The sequence below is a fragment of the Choloepus didactylus genome, chromosome 3 (genome assembly GCF_015220235.1).
Source record: "Choloepus didactylus isolate mChoDid1 chromosome 3, mChoDid1.pri, whole genome shotgun sequence".
Taxonomy (NCBI): Eukaryota; Metazoa; Chordata; class Mammalia; order Pilosa; family Megalonychidae; genus Choloepus; species Choloepus didactylus.
In genome coordinates, this window is record NC_051309.1 from 130,048,601 (window position 1) to 130,064,810 (window position 16,210).

The 16,210-nt window shown below is 39.0% G+C and overlaps 1 protein-coding gene across 2 annotated transcripts in view; it reads right to left on the reverse strand.

The window, feature by feature from the left end:
• Nucleotides 1–16,210, reverse strand: part of SEC24D (SEC24 homolog D, COPII coat complex component) — a 113,804-nt gene that overhangs the window by 91,022 nt on the left and 6,572 nt on the right. For both annotated transcript variants that reach the window (XM_037830552.1, XM_037830553.1), the window contains exon 3: nucleotides 4,158–4,287. In XM_037830552.1, the coding sequence (XP_037686480.1) occupies nucleotides 4,158–4,287 (130 nt within the window). The remainder of the gene's footprint in view (nucleotides 1–4,157; nucleotides 4,288–16,210) is intronic.

Sequence of the window (16,210 nt, forward strand, 5' to 3'; positions counted from 1 at the left end):
CTCCAGGCCACTGACCCACTCCTCAGTCTCTATTATGGGAACAGATGGTATAATCTCTAAGCCCCTACAAACCCCTCCACTGTCTAATGCCCTCCATAGTACACCTTTTTTCTCACTCCTTAATAATCCCAAAGTGTCTCACTCTTATCCTGAGAATTCCTGTTAAAAATTGTGTATTTCTGTTTCAATAATGCATTAACTAAAGTGTTTTAAATATTTAGCATTATTCTAACAAGTTTAATTTTAATGGTAATAGTATGTTATAAAATGCTTGCTTAAGAACAATTTCCAAGATTGTTTTAATGACTTAAATGTAAAGGGTATGAGAGATGTTTTCATTGAAAGGAAAAGGAAAGTGGTTTGTTTTTTTTTTAATGTGGAACAAAACCTAAAATGGATACAGAAAGTTACAAAAAAGAAAATTTATTTCGGTGGCCAAAGTTAAAGAATGGTAAAAACTAGCGATATCACTGCTTAATAATGCCTGGCCATTCTTAAAAGCTGTGCGTGCAGTTACACAAAAAAGCCTTAACAGCCGATGCAGCAGTGCCGCTTAGAAGAAGAATTGAAGTTAGAAAGGAATATGCAATAAACCCAAGCAGAATTAAAAACACTCTGAATGAAAATTTAAAATACTAGTGTGCCAGTGCACTAGAGTAAAAGGGCATAAGCTGCCCAAAAGATAAGTTAAATAGATCCTAGCTTCCCCTAACTGGAACCCTAAAATGTACGCCCCTGTATAACTGAAAAATTAAAACTAAAGAAAGTAAGCATATTCAACCTCTGGTCCAACAAAAGGTTAAAACAGAAAATTCAACACCCTAATCCCCCAAGGAGGGACCGGAATAAGGCGAGGCTCATAGTTTCAGCTATAAACAGGAATCAGCCACGTCAGGGTCACTCGGGTACAGAAACCACCAGGAACCTGTCATCAATGCAGAGGGACAGGGCACTGGAAATGAGAGTGCCCCCAAGGACGACAGGAGCCCTGAGGAGAGAGAGAGCCTGCAGGGCCCTGTTCATGGTGTGGGAAGCCAGGACACTGGGTCCAAGAGTGCAGTGAGCCCCTAAGGGAGAGCAAGGCCTCTCCAAAAGCCCTGTTGGCTACCCCTAACCAAGACTGAAGGGGCCCAGGGCAAATGGCTCCCTAAATCTCACCAAAGAACATCAAGATTGCTGAGCTCTGGGCATCTCTTGATATGGCGAGTAAGACCATTAATTTTTTAATTAATATGGGAGCCACTTATTCTATCTTAACCTCACATTCCAGCCCTCTCTTCTCTAAAACCTGTCCCATAGTGGGAGTAGATAAAAAATCTCAAGCTCGAGCCTTTACCCCACCTCTCCCTTGCCAAACTGGGCACACGTGTAACCAGCTAAGTAATTAAGAGTTTAAAAACTTTAAAAGAAAATATAGCATCATAAAATGATCCAAAAAAAAATGCAACTAATAACTCACCCTAGCTTCACTCTCTCCTATCCTACTTCTTATCTCCTCTGCGTTCATTCTGGAACCTTGTTTCTTACAACTTTTAACCAGCTTTATTCACAGATCTATAAAGAACCTCACTCAAGAACATGTTAGCAACATCCTCCTGCTACAGAAGTTCCAATATCAACACCTTCAACCGAGCAGACAAAATGGACAGATGTATGTACAGAATCCAGGAAGAAGGACAACACTCCGACGTCGTCCCTTAACAGCAGGAAGCAGCCAGAAAAGATTGACGCCCCAAAGCCCTATCCTTACTTCCTGATGTACACCTGTTACATTCTTCCTTTCTTTTATATAAACAAAAATTTTGGAAATGTTAGAAAACTCCACTCCAAATATGGGCCTTCACAAACAGCATATTAGGTAAGCCCTTTGTGTACAACTTCCTGGTTGCCAAAATAACATACTGCGACCACCGTATCCTGTAAGATCCCTCCCCTTCCTGAGTTATGCACATTCCAACGCTTAAAGGACAAAAAAATCCACTACTCTCTTCTCCATTGGTTCAACACCATTTTTTCTCAACTCCCACCCTGACAGACACCAATCACCACTTGACCCATCAGCTAAACCCATCCATCTTTAACAACCGACCATCCTGAAAGCAAAGCATAAATACAGTTCTCCCTTTGTCTCAGGCAGGCTGAACCTTTACTTCAGACTCCCACCACACTAATGGCGCCTTTCCTTCTGACCCCTGGCATGCTAATGGACTAATAAAACTTTTCTGCCTGAAGTCAATTAGTCTCCATGTCCTCTGTGACTATGTGCCGAAATTTCTAACAGTATTAAATTCCTAATGGGTGATCTGCACTGTGCAAGGTATTTTGCATGCATTAATCATGAACATCCTCACAATCACGTTATTGTTCCAACTGGTGAAACCAAGTGTTCCAGTTTGCTAATGCTGCCAGAATGCAAAATACCCAAAATGGATTGGCTTCTATAAAAGGGGTTTATTTGGTTACCAAGTTATAGTCTTAAGGCCATTAAGTGTCCAAGGTAAGGCATCAACGATAGGGTACATTCACTGAAGGATGGCCGATGGCATCCAAAATCCTCTGTTAGCTGGGAAGGCACATGGCTGGCATCTGCTTGCTCCCAGGTTGCATTTCAAAATGGCATTCTCCAAAATGTCAGTGACAGCTCCCAATGGCCATCTTCAAAATGTGTCTCTCCGCTGCAGCTCCAAGCCTCTCTAAGCATCAAGATCAGCCAGCAAGCATCTGGGCCTCTGTGGCTCTTTTTAAAGTACTCCAGTAAAACTAATCAACACCCACGCTGAATGGGCAGGGCCACACCTCCATGGAAATTATCTAATCAGAGTTATCACCTACAGTTGGGTGGGTCACAGCTCCATGAAAACAACCTAATCCAAAAGGTTCCAACCTAATCAATACTAATATGTCTGCCTCCAAAAGACTGCATCAAAGATAACATGTTTTGGGGACCATAATATATCCAAACTGGCAAACCAAGGCACACAGAAGTTAAGTAACTCACCCAACTAGTAACTGCCTGAGTCAGTGTTACCACATGTCCTTCTGACTTCAGTTTATGTTTTTCACTCTACCAGATCTGTATTGCATTCACAATCACAAAGCTAGGTCTGTCTGATGACAAAGTTTATGATCTACTTTATTCCTCAGCAACATAATTCAAGTGAAGCAAACAATAACCAAAAAGGTCAACCCAATCCAGACTAACACCAGTGACCAAAAACTTCCCTTAACTTTGAACTAGCTGTTCAATCTCCACATTTCATCTGAAAAACATGTGAGATCCTTGAATGTTCTAACAATGAACTTTTTCAGATTTCCCCTGTGCTTCTGGACTGAGAATTCTACTTCCTCATTTTAGAAGTAAAGGAGACGAGACCTAGAGATGCCAAAGAATTTCACCAGTATCATATAGCTACAGCTAGTTAATTGTTGGACCAAAGAGGTCCCCTGGTTCTCAGTCTTTCTGCCCTATCCTCTTCCCATCCTCCAGAATTGGGGCAGCAGGCTCAACTTCTTCACCTCCCAAGATCCCAAGTAAGGGTGCAGGGCTCTAAATACCTCATATCTTGACTTCTACAAGTCTGCCTACAATTACTCCCCTCCTCAATTCATTATAAACACAAACACAAGACTTATTTCCTATGACGTTCTTCCTGTAGCCCTTCCTTTCTGAGAGTCCTTCATGGGCATCTATGTACCTTCCATGTCAAATTCACAGTCTTTATCATTGGTCTCAATATGATTTAATTTTTAAAGTATTAAGCACCTATTGGCACTAAGCTCAGTTTTGTGAAAGATTCAAGAGAACAGGGTGATTGAATATTTTGTTGACTAATACAGACCAAAGACATCTGAAGTAATCAGAGATTAATACAGAACTAAAATGAACTGAATTTAACCCACCCAGCACTAAAAAATGTGTGGTAATGACACAAGGAATTTTTGATATGTTTTTAAAATACTTACTAATATTGCTTTATTTTTCCTCAACTTTTTTAAATGCTTTGTTTCCTACGGCAGTTTTACAGCAGACCTTTTCAATGATGTGGAGATCTACACGAGTTCAAACTTTCAACCAATGAAAAAACTAGTTTAGAAGGTACTTCTGAGACAATTTAAAAAGGATATCTGAATGAGGGTTTGGAATCCACCCAACTCACCTTTGAGGTGGAAGCCCAGAGGAATGGGCTCCATTCTGGCCAAACTGATGGGTTCCAGGAGGTGGAGGGCCAGGGGGCAACATCCCCCCAGGGGCAGCAGCCCCCAAAGGCCCTGCTGGCTTCATCAAACCTGCAACAAAAGAACATGAATTTGGAAAAGTGTGGTATTAAAGTACAGAGAGAGGAAGCAAAGAGAGGACATTAGTTTAAAAATGCAAAGCAGGTGGGGAGGAGGGAAGTAAATGGGTTAGGACGAGTTCTCCATTTAAACTCGCTTTAATCAATATCTACACACCTATCAACGCTAAGTTCCCACATAATTATTTGAATATCATATGATAAAAGAACAGAAAAGAAAGGACTAATTTTAACACTAAACAGAAATTAAAACAGAAGAAGCAACTTTTGCATCTGATAGAAACACCATGATAGAACACACTAGAGAATCCAATAAAAAATGCCAGCTGGATATCAGAAATACATCTGGAAAAATTTATCAGGAATGACAGAGCATCTCAACTTTATGGATTGAAAAAAAAGACCTCTAAAAATGCTTTTATATGAGTTACAGCATGAGGAAAACAAATGGAGAGTGGCATCTGTTTCTCTAACAAATCCAGAGCACGTCTTTCGGAGGTTAGCAATTTTTCCAGAATCCCAAATAGTTCTGTGATAAACAGTTGGGGGTCATCTCAAGTCCTCATCACACTCATTCATACAAAATATAGAGTCACATGCATGAATAGAAAGATGCTCCTAGCAGAGACTGTGTTTTCATTTACAAACCGTTCTACTCAGCCAGAGATCTTTAAAGGTTTCCCTTCAAAACTGCTCCCAGACATTTTCCTTTTTTCTTCTAGAGAAAAATCCTTGGGCTTGGGTTAGAGCAATTCAAGATCCCACCCTGGGGGTTACTGTTAGTTGTATGGCTCTAGCCAAGAAGCTGATCTTTGAGGACCTCAGTTTCCCTTCTGCAAAATAAAAGATTCAGACTAAATTACCTGGGAGACTCTCTTTTAGCCTTTTAAAAGAAGAAAGAAAAATAAATAAAGGAAAAGTATGATTCTTCTATTTGCTATCTCCACTTCAAGTCTTCTTATTTGCTTTTTGACCCAGCCTCCTTTTTGGCACCAGCATTAATTACCTTCAGACTGCCTTCTGTGAACTCCCCCATTCGACCTCATGATAACATTTCACACTCAGCATCTCCTTTCTCCTTTTACCTTCCTCTGGAAAGTTTTATTCTCCCCCAAATAGCAAGGAAATTGAGTGGATAATCTTGCAGTCCTCCATGAGGAGTTTATTATATTATCATCATAATACATGGGTAAGGATGCTTTTAGATGCCTGAGTAATCTGGAATAGTATGTAACTAGTGAAGTGGCAATTTCTGTGTATAATATTATTGAAATTTTTATAAAGTTCTCTTCTCTAAAAACTAGATTCCTTAAACTTAAAAATTAATACTTGGGAGGATCTAAGATGGTGGCAGAGAGAGGAGTGGAAGCTAGTTAGACCCCCTGGAACAACTAAAAAAAAAACAGGAACAACTAATAAATAATCCGGAATAACTGTGGGGTGACAAACGTGACCATCCATTCATCATACACCAACCTGAATTGGGAGGAATGCTTAAGATCACAGCATAAAATCTATAAGTAAAAACTCTGGATCCAAGCCGGGAGACCCCTCCTGCCACAGCCCGAGCTGCAAAGCCTCGTGGTGCTAGACAGAAGCTCTCTCCCAGCAAGCGAATATAGCTCAGCTGAGCTCCAGCTGAGCTCCAACTGGGGTTTTAATTAGCAACTGTGAACTGCTCACTATGAGCTACAACTCCCCAACAAGCAGACAGAGGCTTTGGGTGACAACTGACCTTGGAGAGCTAGAGGGTAGACACAGCCTAGCCCTGAAGGGGACTTTCTGTCCCTTTTTTGGCTCAGTGGAGAAAGCCTCAGCCATTTTCAGTTCCCAGTGCTCTGACCCAGACAAGGGTGGAGACAGCACAGGCAGAGAGAGACCACTGAAATGCTAATGACCTCTCCCGGAGCAGGGGGGGTCTTATCTTCTCTAAGAGGAAACGGATGAGGCCCAGCTCTACTACCTGCCTTCCATTCAGAACCAGACCCCAGAGACTGGGGGAAAACAGCCACAGGCCACACCGCCTTACACCAGTCTGGAATTACAGGCTGACAGGTGCCACCTGCTGGGCAGAAAAGCACAGTGACTGAGGCATCACAGGGTGTTCTAGTTTGCTAATGCTGCTGGAATGCAAAACACCAAAAATGGATAGGCTTTTATAAAAGGGGGTTTATTTCACTACAAAGTTACAGTTTTAAGGCCATAAAGTGTCCATCATCAAAGGGTACCTTCACTAGAGGATGGCCAGTGGTCTCCGGAAAATCAGTACAGCTGAGAGTGACATTTTGAAGAGGAGCTGTACTGGGAAGGCACCTGGCTGGCAAATGCTGCAAAGTTCTGGTTTCAAAATGGCTTTCTCCCAGGATGTTCCTCTCTAGGCTGCAGTTCCTCAAAAATGTCACTCTTAGTTGCTTTTGGGGTGTTTTGTCCTCTCTTAGCTTCTCTGGAGTAAGAGTCTGCTTTCAACAGCTGTCTTCAAACTGTCTCTCATCTGTAGCTACTCTCTCAGCTTCTGTGCATTCTTCATAGTGTCCCTCTTGGCTGTAGCTCCTCTTCGAAATGTCACTCTCAGCTGTACTGAGTTCCTTCTGTTTGTCAGCTCATTTATATGGCTCCAGTGATTTAATTTAGACCCACCCTGAATGGGTAGAGTAACACCTCCATGCAAATTATCCAATCAGAGTGATCACCCACAGTTGGGTGGGGCACATCTCCACGGAAACACTCAAAGAATTACAATCTAATCAAAACTGAAACATCTGCCCACACAAGATTGTATCAAAGATAATGGCGTTTTGGGGGACATAATACATTCAAACAGGCACACAGGGTGTACCAATTTTCTAAGACACACCCTCAGGGAAACCAGATACTGAATATTTCTTCTTTCTGGGACTTGAGCCTGTTCTGGTCTGGGAAAACCTTATTTGGGGTAACCAAGGAAACCATGCCTAGACAACAGAAAACTACAACCTACACTAAGATAAATGAAGTTATGGCCCAATCAAGGAACAAACTTACACTTCAACTGAGATACAGGAATTGAAACAACTAATATTAAGTCAATTCAAAAAGTTTAGGGAAGATATGGCAAAAGAGCTGAACCATATAATGAAAACACTGGGCATTTTTCATTCAATTTCAATTGAAAGTTTGAAACTGAAAAGTTCGAAATTGAAAGTTCGAAAAATCAACCGGCAGAATCTATGGAAATGAAAGGCTCAACACAAGAGATGAAAGACACAATGGAAACATACAATAGCAGATCTCAAGAGGCAGAAGAAAATACTCAGGAACTGGAGAACAAGGCACCTGAAAGCCTACACAGAAAAGAACAGAGAAAAGAATGGAAAAATATGAGCAATGTCTCCGGGAATTTAAGGACAAAATGAAAAGCAAGAATGTATGTGTTATTGGTGTCCCAGAAGGAGAAGAGAAGGGAAAAGGGGCAGAAGCAATAATAGAGGAAATAATCAATGAAAATTTCCCATCTCTTATGAAAAACATAAAATTACGGATCCAAGAAGCTCAGCATACCCCAAACAGAATAGCTCTGAATAGGCCTACACCAAGACACTTAATAATCAGATTATCAACGTCAGAGATAGAGAATCCTGAAAGCAGCAAGAGAAAAGCGATCCATCACATACAAAGGAACCTTGATAAGACTAGATGCAGATTTCTCAATAGAAACCATGGAGGCAAGAAGGAAGTGGGTGATATATTTAAGATGCTGAAAGAGAAAAACTACCAAACAAGAATCCTATATTTGGCAAAACTATCCTTCAAATATGAGGGAGAGCTTAAAACAGTCTCTGACAAACAGACAATGACAGTTTGTGAACAAGATAACTGCTCTACAGGAAACGCTAAAGGAAGCACTGCAGACAGAAAGGAAAAGACAGGAATAAGAGGTTTGGAAAACAATTTTGAGAGATAGTAGCACAGCAGTGTAAGTACACTGAACAAAGATGGCTGTGAGTATGGTTGAAAGAGGAAGGCTGGGATCATGTGGGACACCAGAACAAAAGATGAATGATAAAGACTGGGACTGTGTAACTCAGAGAAACCTACGGTGCTCAACAATTGTAATAAAAGGTATAAATATGTTTTTACATGATGTAGAACAAATGAATGTCAACACTGCAAAGTGTTAAAAATAGGGTGGGATTGGGGAGAAAATACAATCAATGCAAACTAGAGACTATAATTAACAGAAACATTGTATTATGCTTCCTTTAATATAACAAAAGCAATACACCAAAGCTAAATGCGTATGAGGGGCTGGGGAATAGGGGAAGGGTATGGGACTCCAGGTATTGGTGATGCTGTCTGACTCTTTATTCTACTCTAAGTTAATGCTATCTTTCCTTTTGTCGCTTTCTAGCTATCAAGTTTTTTTGTTTGTTTTTTCTCTCTCTTTTCTTTTTCTTTTGCTTCTCTGTCTTCTTTGACTCTTCCTCTGTCTTTGTGGAAGAAATGGAGATGTCCTTATATAGAGAGTGGCGATGGTGCTGAATACATAAATACGTGACTACACAGGGAACCAGCAATTGCTTACTTAGGACAGAATGTATGGTGTGTGAACAAAACCATTCTAAAAGAAACAGGTTGATGAAGAAACCTTGAGGGTACTGTATTGAGTGAAATATGACAGACACATAAAGGAAAATATTGCAGGGTCTCACTGATATGAACTAATTGTTATATGTAAACTCATAAACATGAAATGTAAGTTACCAGGATATAGAATGAGGAGCGGTTGCTTATTATGAGCAGAATGTTCAACTAGGGTGAACTTAAATGTTTGGAAATGGACAAGGGTGATGGCAGAATGTTGTGAGAATAACTAACAGTGCTGAAAGGTGTGTGAAGGTGGTGGAAAGGGTAAGCTCAGAGTCACGCATGTCACCAGAAGGAAGCTGGAGGTTAAAAGATGGAAATGTATAAAACAGTGAATCTTGTGGTGGACCATGTCTGTGATTAACTATACAAATATCAGAAATCTCTCTCACGAACTAGAACAAATGTATGACACTGTAACTAGAAGTTAATAATAGAGAGGCATTTGGGGAAAAAATGTATACCTATTGCAAACTATATACTACAGTTAGTAGTATGTTAACAGTCTTTCATCAACAGTAATAAATGTACTATACCAAAACTATGAATCAATAATGGAGGGGGGCGTGGTTAGGGATATGGGAGGATCTGAGTTTCCTTTTTTTTTGTCTTTATTTCTTTTCTGGAGTACTGAAAATGTTCTAAAAATTGAAAAAAAAATTGTGTTGATGGATGCACAGCTGTATGATGATACCATGAGCAATTGATTGTACACTTTGGATCTTCGGATAGTTGTATGGTATGTGAACAATCTCAGTTAAAAATATATATATACAAAAAATTAATACTCTAAGTTTTATTTGGTGATTTTTCATATATCAGAAATTAAAATAATAAATACTATTCTTATAACAGTACATTTTTATATAAAGTTCTAGACCTCAAAGATAGCAAAGTTAGAAAACAAGAGACTAGCAGTCACACAGACTCAGTTTTAAATCCCTACCTCATAAAAGCTGTGACCCTGACAAGATTCTTTATCTTTCAGAACCTCAATTTTTAACACTGTGTCATGGTAAAAATGCCTGCCCCCCCACCCCCACCATTTCCAAGAATTGTTCTGATAATGAAATTAGGCAACGGTATGAGAGCACCTAGAACAATGCCCTATACTTAAAGGTAAACACTCAAGAAATCTTTGTGTCCTCTGGCCACATCCTCTGCCTTTCTTTATTCAAAGACTTATATCCTAACAAAACATATATACCACAATTATATGTGCACTTGTATTTTCATTTTCTAAAGCATTATTTTGGAGAAATGTAAAAATTCCACAACACAGCACTAAAATATTTTCAACTTAAATAAGTACATATGTACTCTGTACAGTTGGGTTAATAACACTATTCAAAACAGACAGAGAATTCTGCTGACAGAGGAGCATATACTATTTATTGTGTAACAAATAAAAATTTCAATAAAATAACAATATGCATTGATTTGGAGGACAGGCACAGAAATCAAACTTGAATTTCAAATCGGAGCGTTAAGGTAGATTTTAAATCCCTAGAAATCAGTTTTTCACCTTGGCTTTACTGACATTTGAGATCAGATAACTCTTTACTGTGGTGGTGGGGGCTGGGGAGAGTGCTAACCTTTGCATTATATGGGATGGTTAGCAGCATCCCTGGCCTTTCCCCACAAGATGTCAGTAGCACCTCCCCAGTGTGACAATCAAAAATGTCTCCAAATACTGTCAAAAGTCCCTTGGGGGCAAAATCACCCCCACTGGAAAATTGATGTAGATGAAATTTTTACCTATAAGAAACCAAAGATATTCCTATTTTTAAAGTAAGTAGATTAGTAGCATTTTTCATCAACAACTCTCAAACGTGTAGAGAATCAGAAAACAATTCTGATATTCACAAGCAGAACTGTTATATACTAATCTTACTAAAATGTGACCTCTCTTTTATCTTTGGAAATCAACTCTATAGCAATGATTCAAACTCTTGCATTTATTCAACACACATTTCATGTGCCTTTCAGGTACTACGAGCTGTTATGGAGGAGACGCCATGTAAACAAATAATTACAGTGCTGCATGATGAGTGTTATGATATGCATAAGGACTGCCTAACTCTCCTTCTTAGGGGAATCAGGAAGAGTTCAAAGAGGAAGAACCCCTTGAGCTAAATCTTAAAGGACAAGCAGGGGTTTTCTTAGTATAAAGGCAAGGAAAGGGATTCCAGTCAGAAGGAAAAGCTTAGGCAAAAACATGAGAAAGCATCATCAGGACCGGCAAAGGGTTCCATATGGAGAGAATGAGAAGGAAAGTGGCCAGAGCAGAGGTTGTCCATGTTGGTTGGGGTCAGACTGCAAAGTCTTCTGTGCCATTTAGGCTTTTCCTAGGGCAAAGGGAAACCAGTATCATTGTTATCTGCAAAGTCTTGGTCTTCCCCTGACCACATTACTGACATTTTAAAAAGTTGTCACTGTGAAACAGAATCAAGTTCTTTAGGGAACAGTATGAATATGTTAATAGGAAAGGAACACCACAATAGGAGAAAGAACTAACTATGCTTAAGTCAAAAGAAAAATATCTGAAATCACAAATTGGTATTTTAAAAAGTGGCAAACACTATAGCTAACTCACTACCAGTTCCAACCCCCTCTGGTCCTAGCTGGAAAGATGGAATCTCCATTTCCTAGACTGCCTTACAACTTGGGCTGCCATGTGTTTTAGGTTCCAACAAGCAACACACCTCTGGGGGACTCTGGCCAACTTAGGGGCAGGGATAGTTCTGGGATAAAGTGACAGTGGCTTCTGATGGAACAGAACTGAGTAGGGTTGTACATTTCTCTGGATAGCATAGTTTCAAGCTTGGTTCTCTCGTTCTAATATTTTGTTAACTTCCTGATATCCTTTAACAAATCCCTTCCTGCTACAGTAGATTCTGCTATTGGCAAAAGAACCCTAGCCAAAACAACATCACAGAAAAGCACACCTTGAATTTGGCCCTAGAATTAATAAACTAAAACCAAAATTAAAAACCATCTGTGAAAAAAAGTTTATCTAAAATAAACAAAGATAAGCTCCCTATCCTATTGGCAGAATCCTAATGGCTATACTTCCTGAGGCACTGCTGTGGGAGAAGTACCTAAACAAGCTCACTATTAGAGCTGCTCCAATCCCATAGCCCCTATCCTAGTTCCAGGTCAACAACACTTTCTGCTTTTCAGCTTCCAGACCAGTGGTCTTCAACCAGAGGCAATTTTGCCCCTGAAGGGACATGTGGCAATGTCTGGGATATTGGTTGCCACAACTGGGGAGGAAGGGGTGCTATTTGCAGCTAGTAGATAGAGGATAAGGATGTTGCTAAACACCTTGCAATGCACAGGACAGCCCCCCACAATAAAGAATTACCTGGCTACAGATGTAACCAGTGCTGAGGTTGAAAAACCCTACCCCAGATAGTAGTGTGCCAGTCCTGATTCACCAAGCTTTCTAACATGGAGTATAGCTCTTCCTAAAATGCATATTGGATTGTGACCTCTCCCAGCTTAGAACACTTCAGCGGCACCATATTTCTCTTTAAATAAAGTCTAAATTCCTTAAGATGGCCACTAGGTTGCCTGTGTCTGTCAGAAAACCAACCAAAGGAACACCCAAAGACTGGAAAAGAGACATGATGACTGAAAATTAAGGATCTACAGGAGTACAGAGAAATCAAGGCTGGGGTAATTTAGTGACAGCGTGAAAACAATTAAACAAAAACAACATAATTTATAGAAAGGTATATTTATACAGAAGATGATAGCCTGGTATACATCTAAGAATTGAATAAGGAGAACGTGTCTTACATTAAAGCACAAAGAATTTAATTCAACAAAGACCCTTTAAAAAATACTGGTAAACACCAGAGTGTTTTGCTGATGAATGCTGCAGCTTGTCGTTCAAGTCATTCACGTCATTCACTGAAGAAACATTTAATGAGTGCTTTCTATGCTCCAGGCACATCTATGATAGCACAGTGTGGTAAACAGTGTGGAAGTCTGCACAGGTGTTAAGAGAACACAGGAGGAGAAAGAGAGCTTCTAACTAAGCTTGAGGAGGAATAGGGATGAGAAAATGCCTGCAAGCCCGATACTACAGACACCGAATCTGAAGGAGTGTGTGTATAAACTTATTAGGAGGACAAACTGGATGCATGGGCTGGCTTTGCAGCAGTGTGGAAGGCAAAGCGGGAAACAAGAGCAAACCAGCCACCAAATAACTAACAGTTTAGAATTGCTGGAGTAGCAAGTGTGGGAATGTGGCAAATGAGTTGGAAAAAAGAAAAAGGGTAAAGTACTGAAGACCTGAGGACCTTAAAATATAATCAGGTGTAATGGGGTACCGTGAACAGTTTTAAGCAAAGGAAAATCAGAGTTAGATTTGCATGCTATAAAAATCACTGTGAGATAGCAGTGAATGGTTTGGAGAAAAGCAGCAATAGAAAGAGGGATAATAGTTAAGGGACCACTTTAGTAATCCAGGTGAGAAGAATGGTTAGAAGGAAAGTGACAGGAGGATAGAAAGAAGGAAACAAATTGGAAAGATGTTTACAAGTACTCCAAAGAATTTGGGAGACCAGTTCGATTGGAGAAGGTAAAAGGGAGAGTTTTTTTAAAAATAGTTAAAGTTTCTACTTTGAATAACAGAATGAATGATGTTGCTAATGAGTGAGATATGGAATGCTTGAAAAAAACAGGTTTTTATGAAAAAACACCGAATTTTTTTGGATGTGAGCTGTGTCTACACAAATAGCTGGGCAACTGGAAATAACGGGTCTAGAATGTAGGAGAGACATCTGAGCTGGAGAAATAAATCTGGGAGATTAACATTTAATGTGAAATGGCTTAGGGAAAAATCCAAAGAGTGAGAGGTGAAAAGGGGTGAAGATGGAACATGGAAGGAGAAACAGCAACGCTGAAGGGTCCTATAAAATAAGAGGTGCTCCTAAGAAAGAGATGTCCAGAAAGCAACCAAGAAAAACAACAAAAAGACAGTGAAGCCAAAGGAGAAGAGAGTTTTGAAAAATGACAATGTCCACTGCATTCGGTCATAAGAAGCTAATGATGGCACTGGTAGGAGAAGGGAAAAGGTGGATGGGGGATAAGCTGTGGAGTGTACACTACACTGAGCTGTAGAGGGAATGAGAGGCAAGGGAGCAGAGTCACTGAGTACAGTGAATGCTTTTTAAAGAAGACGACTGTGGCTGTGGGTGCATCTGCAGATGCTATAGAAAACAGTTTGCCAGTTCCTCAAAAATTTAAGCATACAATTATTATATTGCCTAGCAATCTCATTTCTAGGTATATATTCCAAATAATTGAAAGCAGGGACTCAGACATTTATACACCAACGTTCACAGCAGCATTATTCACAATAGTCAGAAGGTGGGAGCAATCCAAATGTCCATCAACAGACATATGGATAAACAAAGAAACAAAGTGTGGTATGCACATATAATGGAATATTATTCAACCATAAAAAAGGAATGAAGTTCTGACACATTCTACAAGACTGAACCTGGAGACATCATGTTGAATGAAATAAGCCAGGCACACAAAAAAAGAAATTGTATGATTTCACTTATATGAAATAACTAGAATATGTAAATTCATAGAGACAGACAACATATTACAGGTTACCAGCGGCAGGGAAGAATGGGGGATTAATGCTTAATGGGTACAGAGTTTCTGTTTAGGATGATGTAAAAGTTTTGGTAATGGATGATAGTGGATGTAATAATACCACTGAATTGTATACTTGGAAGTGTTTAAAATGAGAAATTTTATATTGTATATATGCTACTACAGTAAAAAGTAAAAGAAAAAAAAAAGTCCAAATAATCAAATACTTGAAGTTTAGCTGGTAATTTAAGCTACTTCTTCCCTCCTTACCAAACTCACCAGCCTAAAAGTGGCCTCATATACAACATATGGAGGCAAGGTGAGCTAGAGGTAAGTGACAGGCTTTGGAATCAAACGAGCCTGAAATTTAATCCCCAAGCTGTTTCTTTTCTTTCTTTCTTTCTTTTTTTCTGAGTAGGAAACAAATCATATTTTATTTCCCTGTAAACACCAAACCAACGTGTTTCAAAATACTTAGCTAGATCACCAATCCCAGTCACTGCCTCAGTTCAAATGTTCACCAATAAAATAGTCAAGCAACAGAAATTCATTGTGAAATGCCCTCTAGAGAAAACAGCCACATTACTGTATAATTTATTAATTTAGTAGTTTAGTCTCACAATATTTAGCAAGTTCATTTAAAGATTACTATTCCTATTGGCTTATAGTAACACTAATATAAATGCATAATTTCAAAGTCAACATTCCTTTTACTGTGAACACAAAACTTCCTAAAAGATAGTTGTGGGTTGGGGCACAGTAATGAACGGCTGCTGGGATAGCACTGTTCAAAGCCAAAAAGGCTGGCAGGCTTAGAAAGGCATAAATTATACACACAATCTCAGTAAGCTACTACTTCCCACATTTTTGCTGTGCATACTTGTCTCATAATGTATAAATTATTTCTTCATATTCAAATAAGATGAATATATTTTCATCTTCATTTCAAAATGAGCCTTTATCAAAGAAAAATTAAATTAAAAATGAAAATGAAGTTCCCCATGTTTATTAAATCTATTCAAATGATAGATTTAAATATTTTCTTCACTACATGTACAATTTTTTTATCCTCTCTTAGTGTCTCCCTTCAGACAGTTTGGCAGTAAGACCTCCAGCACCTTTTTAAAAACTGCATCCAACAGATTATTAGATTGTTAAATCTGTAGTTGAATCCTTCTTAAGACAATGAATTACAACATGGTAAAAAAAATGTATGACCATTCATTAACACCCTTGGAACCTGCAAATTATTGCAAATAACCTCACATGTGCATATAATTCAAACATAAACTTTGTGGGGAGAGGGTACAAAATAAATATTACGATATTCTTTCAATTCTACCTAAATGCCGCCTCAATGGTTAAATGAAAAGATTAATGTTACGAAAACTTTGTGGGGAGAGGGTACAAAATAAATATTACAATATTCTTTCAACTCTGCCTAAATGCTGCCTCAATGGTTAAATGAAAAGATTAATGTTACGAATAGGAAGAGTCAAACTATTTTAAAGACTATTTTCCAAGTAGTTAGAACAATTTTTCAAAACAAAGATAAGAGCCTATGCCAATACACTTTTCCTGTAGTATAATGTAATTGCTAATAAGAGGTATAACTTGTAAGCAATGAATTCAAACACAAATAGGTATAAGCTACCAATAAATCACAGTTTCGT